This window comes from Vanessa cardui, chromosome 11, assembly GCF_905220365.1.
Source record: "Vanessa cardui chromosome 11, ilVanCard2.1, whole genome shotgun sequence".
Taxonomy (NCBI): domain Eukaryota; kingdom Metazoa; phylum Arthropoda; class Insecta; order Lepidoptera; family Nymphalidae; genus Vanessa; species Vanessa cardui.
In genome coordinates, this window is record NC_061133.1 from 7,277,811 (window position 1) to 7,289,539 (window position 11,729).

The following is an 11,729-nucleotide window of genomic DNA, read 5'->3' on the forward strand; positions in this document are numbered from 1 at the left end:
GTAATATATGTTTTAACCGCATGATGTTCGCAAGTTTGTGGTCAAATATATGACGACACTTGAACAAATACTATTGTTGTTATTTATATTTCGCCACAGCGTATTATGATACACTGAGCACTTCAGTCTATTTCGCACCCTTAAACATCCCCTTTGGAACGGTACACTCAGATAGTTTTCAATCTAAGCAACTGACAATCTTCTGAAATACTAAGGAAAAGAAAAGAGGTCAACAAAAAAAGGTTTGTATGTGAATATTTAGACTTTTGAAAATCTAACAATGTTAAGAACGGTTAAAATATTAAACATAATTCTGACATATCCTTAGCATGGTTTAAATATAGACGATCCTGTGGGATGCTTTTAATCTATAATTTACAAACAACAAAGGTTTTTGTAATAATTACTCAATCAAATATGTGTTTTCGATATAATTTAATATTTATATACGACGTATTGTCTATGTGCAATTATGTCCAATTTCGTTTCTATAACACATAATAATTTTACAACAATTAGGGCCACAGATCAATAATAACTGCACGCAATCGCTAGCGATACAAAATTAGGAGACGACAAAGCGGTCATTTTATCGGATATACTGTTGTGTTAAAGTTTATTTAAAAAGTGATTTAGGAATAAAGCTGTCTCGATGGCGCTCGTGTATAGCTGCTGCTTTTGGTTCTCACTTCGACTTGGAGGAATACTTATTGGATTGACCGCAATCGTTTGTATATATACGATAAAATTTTCTTATTACTTTTTAGCTGCAGGTAATTATAAAATACGATATTATATTTTCAGATTAAAGCTATAACAGCGTTGGTTGTTTTCTGTATAGCTTATAAACAACCTGAAAATGTTAAATATCAAATATCTCTGTGGATGACAAATATGAATTTAATTCACGTGAGCGGTTACTTAGAAAATTTTCAAGCAGGTAATTACTGTGTAATTAATATTAGCTACCGGTTATGTAATTTCATTTCAATTAATCTTTTTCATAGATTTTATCTATCCGAATGTTATAAAGGAAATCTGTATCTTGATTATAAAAAATGTGCAAGTGTTAAACAATTTTCGGTGCCATAATTAGAATATGAAATATAATATCATATTTTGACATCACTAGTACAACCTTTTTTTATAAGATTAAAAACTTATTCAATATAGATAACGAAATATTAATTCCTTATATTCGAGTCACTCGTTTTGTGTGTGTTATTTGCAAAACACGGGCTACTAAGGACGCTTACCCAAGATGAGTTCAATAACGAGGGAATGTAAAGGTATTGGGATTTGTGTCTCAAAAACCATTTATTTGAAAACTTTGTTGAAGTAGATGTACATTGGCACAATACGGCTTTTTTGTAGTATTGAGTAGTCCGTTTTAATTTTTTACAAAATAGTATCTCGAAAGTCGAGAAAAAATGTATAAGTATGAAACCCAGTGAGGACAAGTATGATCAATGGGCCAGTGACAGACAGGAGTGACGTCATACGAAATAGAGATCCGTTTTCACGCGAAAATTTAAATTGTCATTTTGATACCGCATTTTTTGCAATAAATTAGAGTGTTTTGGATTATCAGTATCAAATTCACTTCATTTCAGATCCAGAGAAATTTCTAAGCTACGGAATAACATTGTGTTGTATTTATTTAGTTGTCAGTGTCTTATATATTTATGGAGCCTATATGGTAAGTTTTAAGTGTGTTGTTGTTTACGATTATTTTCATTTTAAATTATTATATAAAAACTTTTTTTTAAAACAAACCGCCGCATGTTAGTGTGGTCTCGATGAGTGAAGAGGTCTTAAAAATCATTTTTGTGGATGAAGGGTAGATTGCCAGAACACTAATGCACCCGGGCGTTTCTTGTGGTTAAGACCGGGTAGAATACATGGTTTTACCATATGATACTGTCAGACTTAAAGTTATTTTATCCAAATGACATTTCTCAAAAAAATCGATTTGTTAAAATATCAAAAAAATGTTTAAGAAAAATAAAGAACATTTTTTATTTATAAAATCATTGTGGGTAAAATAATGTTACTTACATTATTTAAAATTCAAGTTTAAAATTTCATTTCGCACTAACTTCTAACAATGTGTTTCAAAGTATGTATATTTTTAAAAAGACTTTTTTTTCATCTACACATTTTTCATTGTTTCCTGTTTTACTATCAAATATTGTTCTCTAAGCAATTAGCATTAAAAGTTTTCATCTGTGCCAATGATGTTCTAGTAAACAGATATGTCATTAAACGTTTGCCTTTAGTCGTTTTCATCATAATTATGCCAGTAATACGTTATAATACATCAAAATTATGTAGTAATACGTTTTGCGTAATTAAAACATCTAGTTATCCCTTTTACTTATTGTTTTTATCAAGCTATCCTTTTTACTTGTAACGAAAGGTAAAATAAACGGTCCCCGGCGCGGCACCCTTTTTTCTGTTGTTTAGTATGGCTATACTATATCTGTTTATTATAATATCATTGATCTGTGCCGGTTAATATTTGATTTGTAATAATATTTTACAGTGTAATAACATTTCGATGATACCATTTATATTGGTGGAATTTATACATCTTATCATACTTTCCATTTTTATAACGACATGGTTAATTGTTCTGAAGCAAAATACCATGGACATTGGCCTCGTGATTGGAGCCAGTGTAACGAGCGGGTTTATTCTCAGTAAGTTATAGTGACGTTTTACAATAAGTAAATATTAAGTGAGTATTTAGGGCGTCCCCAAATTTTAGGTATTATCGGTAATGACCGCAATCTGTATATAATAGTAAGAAAACAAATTCAATAAAAAAACATATGTTAAAATTATTAAAGCCCAAATAAAAGTAATACAATATTTTTTTAATAATACTAAAATAATTTTATAAGACGTCCGAAGTCTACTATGAGAGAGTACTTTATCCTCAAACCGATTTCCGCTAGATGTCGCTGGCTTTTCGTTACTAAATCCTATCTGAACGGAATGTGGAATAAGAAATCGGAAATTAATCTATACATATAATAAAATTGGAGTGTCTGTTTGTAATATTAAAATAGGTTTTTAATTAATGGATATGTATTTATGTACGGTACATATTCCAAAACACCATTATTTACATTTTTTGTCGGTCTGTCTGTCTGTTTGTTCCGGCTAATCTCTGGAACAGCTGGACCTATTTTGATTGGACTTGAACTGGCAGATAACTGATACAATATGAAGTAACCTAGGCTACAATATTATATTTTTTTGGTATATTCAAAGGCGGACAAGGTCGCGGACACAGCTAGTTATTTAAATAAAGTTTTAACATGACTTTTCACTGAATTGATGATTAAATTATTTATTACACACTTACTTTATTCTTGGAAAGCACTCAGCTCGATAAATATTAAAATTCAAGTGACATGAAAATACTTGACTCAAGTATTTTCACTATGTCGCGTATCATAAATGACAAATACAATGTTTAAAATCTAAGTAATATATATTTTAACAATTCAAATCAATACAGCTTTATAACAGACATATTATATATTTTAATGATTGTGGGCTGCAGTGTAGTAACATATTGTGAGGCGATTTACGATTTACGATTTACTGTCTTTTACATGGTCACATAAAAAAATATTTTTATATAATAATATTAAAACATGTTTATGAAGCATGAGTCTATGAGAACGATGGAAGGAAATACTTTAAGTACAGGGAATTTGTAATTAACTCTGAAACTCTGAATGTCTGCAGGTTAATTAATATTTGAAATGCACTTATGCAGCTTTATTTCAATAAATTAACTTATTTATTATTATATTAAAATTAAATATGAACGTTCTCGCCCGCGGCTTTGCTCGCGTTTACAGGGTGTTGGTAGTCATGTGTTAGATAAAAAAGTAGCCTATATCCTTTCTTGGTTTTGAAGTTGCTTCATACAAAATTTCATCAAATACGGTTCAGCGGTTTGATCGTAAAAAAGCGACAGTCAGACACAGAGTTTCTTTCACATTTATAATATTAATATAGATTGTACCTACTAACAATTGAGAAAATTGCAGGACGGTTGGGACGATTAAATGTTAGAATAGTTTTAATTTGTCGTTAATTTAGTTAAAATAATACTTGTATACATTAATGTATGATTTAATTCGCTTTATATTACTTTCCAGTGGGCTTATGTTATTTATGGGTATGTGCCGCTACTCTTCCGGTTCTGATAAATGAAATCGAACAGGAGGAACAAAGAGCTACAATAAATAAACTTCAAAAACTTCTAGAAGACAAAAATCAACGTTTAAAACAAGGATATAATTCTTTTAATTATGATAACGAAGACGTGGATAGAACGCATTTGTTTGTGGTCCCGAGATATATAAATGCTGTTGAAAATACTGAACACTATTACAGATCTAATTTTTTGAATTAATGTTTTCGGTTTGTCGTTTTTCTCTCTGATAATGCATATTTTATTTAATCTCATTTATTTAATGTATCCGATTTATTCCGATCATCCGACGATAAATAGTACAAGTTTTACATAACAATAAAACTTGTATTATTGAGCAGAGACGATGCACAGCATCCGTGAGAGTGCGTTGTATATTTCCCTTTCCTGTTTCTTATTTTTTGTATGGCGGGTATGACGTCACGTCCGCCCTACTCCTTTCGTTAGGTTCCAGGGTGACAGCTTGCCATTTTGGTTTCGTAGAAGTCTCTCACCAAGAGCCTTTACTGGGATGCTGTGCATCGTCTCTGCTCAATAATACAAGTTTTATTGTTATGTAAAACTTGTACTACTATTTGGCATGTGACGATGCACAGCATCCGTGGGAGACGTGTTTATATCTCCTGGTGACCCCTAAACGACGCTATGTGACAACTGAGAACATAAAAGAAATATAATATAATCAATGTAATTAAAAATTATATATTCACTTGACCAGAAGAATATAAAAATGAACTGAGTTATATAACATCAACTTAAAACTATCCGATTTTATATGTATATTAATTTCAACAGTAACAATAATACACATCGGTGTTATAGAAAATTATAGACATAAAATTATAAATAATCAATTAATAGTAAATAATTGAATAATCAATATATTAATCTACAGGTTCAAAATTATTTGAAAAATTATAATGAGATGGTTTTGAATTACTTATTATTTGTTTACAATAAAACTTAAGGAAAGTATTTTCACTGCGCCAGTTTCCACGTGCTAATATGTCTTCAATAGAGAAATGTTCAAACCAATTTAAGGATGCGACAGCAGAGCGGAAACTGCCTGCCGAAGCTACAATGCCTGCATCTTTAAAAACTGACTTTACCCAACCACTTATCACAGTACGAGAAGCTGCGCGGTTTGAACCTCTAATTGTTATGAATAGAGAGCTATCTCAAATGGGCGTCCGCCGCTCAGTGCCTAATTCGACCACTTTTCTTAACCAGTATACAGGACAAATCCTAGTATAGTACGACACAAATTAGATGTAGCATCGGAAAGTGCAATGGAAAGAAAATAAAACCGATTACTGCCGATTTACACAACCAATAGAAATAGTTATTCTATTCGTCGCTATAGATTCTTGCGTCAGAGAAAGCAAGTGCATGTAAATCGAGGTGTCAAATTGACGAATATATTAGGTCATATGATATTACAAGTCATTACGTTTGTGCAAAGATCATATTCGCATGAGAAACAAATATTGATAATTTGGGATAGCGTACTCAATTCGGATGTGATCGGTTTTACGAATTTTGCCGACGCTACATCTAAGTTGTGTCGTACTATACATGAATGTCTCATCAATTTCCAACATGATTGCCTGTACGTGGCTGTATCAGTCTTAGAGCCAAATGTAGAATATGTAAAACTATATAGTCACCGAAATCAAAGTAATGGCGTGAATCTATTTTTAACAATGTAAGGTCATGAACACGTCTACCAGATGCGAGGAACAAAAGACATGCTAATCGTCGTGAGGCCTCAAACAAAGAATTAATCGCTGGTGGATTGTTCTTTAACCAGGCAATCAAATCATTTGGATCGCAAATTGGAGGCTTTATGGTTTTTGGGCTACGGAGAGAAATAGCTTTTAAAATATGCTTAACTAAAAAATGTAAATTCAAATTTTCATTATTTTAAACTTTTCCGAACGTAAGAACTACTGATTTATGTAGGAGAATGGTAGGATAAGCTCATTTCTTTTCTAAGCTCAAAAAGGCCAAAAACCTTGATAAACAAACTCCACTCGGATGTTTAAAATCAAAATTATTTAACGCACACCACATAACCCATCTAGACCAAGCGGGTTTAAATGTTCTAAATGTAGATTCCCTCCAACTAGACCTGAGCAAAGTCTTTTCAGCTTCAGACCAAGTCTGAATTACATCTTCCCAGCCCCAATTTTCCAGACAAAAAGCTCTATGTCTTGAATTCGGGGTGGTGGCAATCCCGTCGTTTGATCCACCAGCATTTGAGATAGCCGTTTGATCTTCAAAGGTCTGCATAAAGCTCGTCTGCGAAGATCTGGAAGCCAAAACACTCTCTTCCGCATTGGTGCAACGATCAAAAAGGTTCCTTGAGCAGTGAGATGTTGTAGCACCCGCGGAATGAGACTCGGTGGAGGGAATACCCACGCCAGTTGAAACTGCCATCGACGACTGCTGAGGAGTCCTGACAATTGTTCGAGACGTACTGCTTCCTTCACTCCACCACTCATGCTTCCTTCGTGGCAAACAAATCTATCTGAGAAACTCCAAACCTGCGGAATATCACATTGAAAGCAGGCTTCAATAGGTGCCATTCGGCTGCTTGTTTCCCTCTCGATAAATGATCGGCGATGTCGTTGAATTTGCCTGGAATATATTCTGTCCAGATAATTCAGAAGCTGGTAGGTTTGATTGAGACGAGCCATCGATCGTGTGCCGCCTTCTTTTTGAATATATGCGATAACCGTTCGATTGTCTGATTGTAAAATCAGATGACGTCCTTGTATTTGTAATCTGAAATGTCTTATAGCCGCTATTATGGCAAACATTTCTATGCGGTTGCAGTGCCATTGCATCTGATCTTTTCTCCATTTGCCTGACACTGTGTGATCGTCCATTTGAGCTCCCCACCCAAAATCTGCAGCATCTGTTGTCAAAAAATGATGAATTAGTTCCGAATGCAACATTATTTTTGGCTGAGACGTCTCCAAAGTATTGATCTACCACTTCAGATCTTTTATTATGGCTGCTTGCAAGTTCATTTCTTTCACTGACGATCTCACTATCATCCTGGATTGTAACTGAAGCTGACGGCAGTGTAATCTCCCTTTGTTGCGGTGTGGCCAATAGTCACTTGTCAGACGGTCGCTTGACCTGCTGCTTATCCTTTTTAAAGGTTCTTCTATTTTTTGGGTTATACTCTTGTCTTGTAAAACCCGTGTGAGATTTAGGCTTTTTTGTATCGAATCTCGAACGAAAGGAAGGATTAGGACCGTCCATGATGAAATCTGAATTATTAACTTTTTTGGTAGATTTAATAAGAGACTTGTTATTAGTTTTAGATTCTCTTCCTGTATGATACCATGGACGCAAGCACTTATCAATACGTACGTAGTCTGTATGTAAAGTCTAAGTTGATTTTCATCGAAAAGATGATTAGAACTCGGAGGTATTTTCCGCAAACCCTCACGACGGTTCTTATTTGGCAACTCGTTCAGGATACGCTCCCGACGATTTTCAATTTATTCGGCTCGCTTACCACAGACCATTTGCATTATATCTTTGCTAATTTTGTGAAATTTTGAAGTTGGTTGAAATAGCTCACTTATTTTGTCAAAAACATTAGTTGCATACAGCACCGTGTCGACGGAGGCCGCTCAATCAACCAAACATTGTAAATTTTTATTAAGAAGCTCGTGCTGTGTAATTAACGCATTACACATGGCCGCCAGTGCTTTTTCGGAGGATGCTAAATAGTCTTTACCCTTTAAAAATTGCCTGAGTTCATAATTGACTTCTAGATCCACAAATCCCGGCGAGGCAATATGTACTTTTAAAGGGTCAGTATACCGTACATCCTTCCACGAAATATCTCCGAATCTTTGCAAATTTTGGACAATTTTTACGTGCGTGTATTTGTACGTTTATCGGCCCGAGGCACCTTTGGGTCTTTAACTGAAGTATTAATTAATCCTAAACTTAAATGACAAGAGGTATTGTTTATGCCAGATAATTCAACTACAGGCCGTTTCAAACAAAACGGTGGTGCTGACGAACTTTCTAAGGGGTCGATTGCAGGAGCAGGTAATTGAGTTGCTTGGTTATTATCCGGAGGAAAAGAACTCAATAAATTATTCGAATGCATTTATGTTTGTGATGCGGGTAGATAAATATTTTGCAATAAAATATTGGTAAGCTCACTGACCTTGTGTGTCAAAGCATCAAGCTGATTGACAACGAAAGGAGCGGGGCGGACGTGACGCCATACCCGCCATACAAAAAATATGAAATGAATATGTTTGTTGTTTATTTGTTGTAATATGAATATGTTCCAAACCTTCTCCTCAAAGGGAGAGGAGCCCTTTAGCCCAGCAGTGGGAATTTACAGGCTGTTGTTGATGTTGTTGTTTCCCAGGGTGTTAAAAAAAAACCAAAAGTAAAATAAGTTAGTATATTTGATTTGTGAATGAACATACCTACAGCATACAATATTTAGATACTGAGTAACAAATTCGTACAAATCTATGGCATTCATTAAAACTTTTTACATGAGACAATATAAATTAGGTTCATTGACAAGAATAAAAAATACTAGTAGTCGCTCGTGTTTTAGTTTATTGCTTGTCATATCTCGGGCAAAAAATGTAGCCTTTCTTGGAGTTATTTTTTTTTCAAATTCGGTTCAGCGGTTTGGTTGTGGAAGAGCGACAGATAGGCTATAGTTACTTTCAAATTTATAATATTAATACAGATTGATAATTATATTTTCCTAGCTAATACATTTAATGACATTTTTCGCTAGTAACACTTCTATACACGACGAAATTAAATTATGGTTATCAAACTCGGCATTATTTTCATAAATTTTATTATAGTTCACAAGCATTGAATTAAACCGATAGTTGGGTAATTACTGTATCTAATTAGCTGCCGTCACTAATTACTTTTGTTACACGTAAATCTCTATTTGGTAATTTAGGCTGCCGCCGCGTTCGCTCTTCATACGAATGTTAACGAAGCTGGAACCCACGCCGCCCGCGGTTATAGTGGCTGTTGCGTCATTGTGGTCCAAGTCTCTGGCGATTACGCCCTGAAATGTTATGAGAATCAACGTTATATTTAATACGAACATTCTATGTTTAAATCTATGAGATGCCATTAGCATACATTTGGCGTGGCATCATGCGACGTAAGAAATTCTCACAATCAATTGCACAATTTAAATTCGCATCGACATTATTGTTATTGTTTCAGATAACGGCGAATGATAAAAACCAATCTTATTTTTTTTATACTTTAAAATGCGCATTAAAAAAATTTGAATACATATATTTTTTAAACGAAATACAGCTATATTATTTTAGTAAATGTTTCAATATTTTTCGATATGCTTTTTAATTTTATTTTTAATTATCGAAAACTTGTAAATAGTTGTATAATGGTTCAAAAAAAATTACCCTGATTATTTGTTGACCTGGATCCGTGTAGAATAGCTCTTTTACCCTCTTCTTGAACGGAATAGCTCTATACTCGGCCTTCTCTTGCCAAACTAGTCGGGTGTTGTAACTGGTACCCACTATCATATCGCGAGCCCAGCATGTTGATACAAAGAAAAGTATAACAAAACTCAAAAACACTAGCGATCTCATATTGGTATTCTATAAAAAAAATACTAGTGTAGTGTCTAGCGCGAATACTGTTGATATATCAAGAGCTGTGCACAAACTGATTATGTGGAAAGTACTGGGGAAGTACATATACCAGTATGTGTCAGCCAGTTGCGTCGCCTTGTTTGCGGCTACGAAATAATCAAACAAAGTGTAAATAAATAACTTAGCTCGTTAAGAGTTCAACAAAGTGGCATTGATAAATAGGATACTGATAGCGTATTGTTAGCATACCACATTATTATTATAATAAAGTCGTGAAGATTGATTTTATCGCATAACACCTGTTGAAAGGGGAATACTGTTATTACGAAGTATATCGAAATATAAATAACTAGAATTATAATATAACAGAAACATTTATTACCTTTACCTTTTCTAACTCATATATTATAATTTTCTATACTTTTTTACAATTAAACGGAAAATTTATAACATTTATAACTTTAACAAGTGACAACATTGAATTATATTTTTACACACATACCTTACATTAGAATATCTGAACACAAAGAAAATAATTATGCGTCATAGACATATTATTGAAACTACTTTCGACCACAGATTTAAAGTAGATACCACAAGCCGTACATCCCTCATCCAAGAGTTAGGAACCACACTTATTTTCCGCGCACCTTTAATAATAATATCATACATTGCTATATGTCGCCGCGAGAATTAAAAGGTTTATTATTTGCAAAGTATATTATTTTTATAGTTTTTATTTAAAAAAAACTAATTATTTGAATCAGAATATGTAAAACCTTATTAGTGGTACAATTTTATAAAGATTTATTGTAATTGCCGTCCGACAGGAGTCATAAAAATAGGCATAATTGGAGATCTGAATAATGCGCCAGATTTTTTGGGCAGGAACAATTGTATCTATACTAATAATAAAATTGGAGTGTCTGTTTGTAATATTAAAATATTTTTTTTACTAAATACATATTTATGTATAATATACAGGATACATATACCAAATTTTTGTCTGTCTGCTTGTTCCGGCTAATCTATGGAACGGCTGGACCGATTTTGCCTGTACTTTCACTGAAAGAAAGCTGTTGTAATAAAGAGTAACATAGGCTACAATAATCTTTTCGTTAAATTAAAACGAAGTCCCGGCCACATCTGCATCTTTTTAATTTTAATTTGTTAATATTCCTTTAGTTTAAATCGTTTTATAGGAATCTATAAAGTCCAGATATATATGTAGATAGTATTAAATTCATGTTCTTCATTAAATTGACTACAAAATTGAATAATAGTAATAAGGAAAACATATTCAACTATATATATTATTGTTAATTTAAACATCTGTGTAATAAATTTATCGAACATGTTTTAATAGTAGATATTTTGAAAAGTGTCTTAAATTTATCCGACACAAATTAATCTTTATATATATGACAAATAAGACTAGCGATACTTTTTCATTTTATAATATTTTCTTAAGGTTGTGTATATATAAATAAGTAATTTAGACTTTTTTACCTTTAAAAGTCTATATTAGATAGTTCCACCCAGAGTCGGATTTAAAGGTGTGGAGGCCCCGGGGCTACAAAGCAGTGAGGGCCCTAGACAAACGGAAGCGCGAACACCCTAATAATTATATTATTATGAATTAATTAGTTTTTTTTTTTATTTCAATCAGTAAGCTATGAATTGTTTCGTATTTGTATCGGTAACTTTTAAAATATTAAATAGTAACATTATTATAATTTGACTATATCTCAGTATTTGTTAACTTGCAGAAAACTGTGGCCCCCTCTTATGTGGAGGCCCCAGCCCCCAGGGCAGTTGCCCCAGTTGCCCTCCCCTAAATACGGCCC

The 11,729-nt window shown here is 33.3% G+C and overlaps 2 protein-coding genes across 2 annotated transcripts; one reads left to right on the top strand and one right to left on the bottom strand.

The window, feature by feature from the left end:
* Positions 1–521: 521 nt before the first annotated feature.
* On the top strand, positions 522–4,608 carry LOC124533389. The gene is made up of 5 exons (XM_047108619.1): positions 522–727; positions 805–951; positions 1,592–1,699; positions 2,546–2,702; positions 4,182–4,608. Exons 1-5 carry the CDS (start codon positions 653–655, stop codon positions 4,436–4,438), a joined length of 744 nt encoding a protein of 247 aa, XP_046964575.1. The 5' UTR covers positions 522–652; the 3' UTR covers positions 4,439–4,608.
* Positions 4,609–8,667: 4,059 nt separating this feature from the next.
* LOC124533809 lies at positions 8,668–10,048 on the bottom strand. The gene is made up of 2 exons (XM_047109326.1): positions 9,688–10,048; positions 8,668–9,320 (listed from the first exon to the last, which is right to left on the bottom strand). Exons 1-2 carry the CDS (start codon positions 9,877–9,879, stop codon positions 9,180–9,182), a joined length of 333 nt encoding a protein of 110 aa, XP_046965282.1. The 5' UTR covers positions 9,880–10,048; the 3' UTR covers positions 8,668–9,179.
* Positions 10,049–11,729: the final 1,681 nt, after the last annotated feature.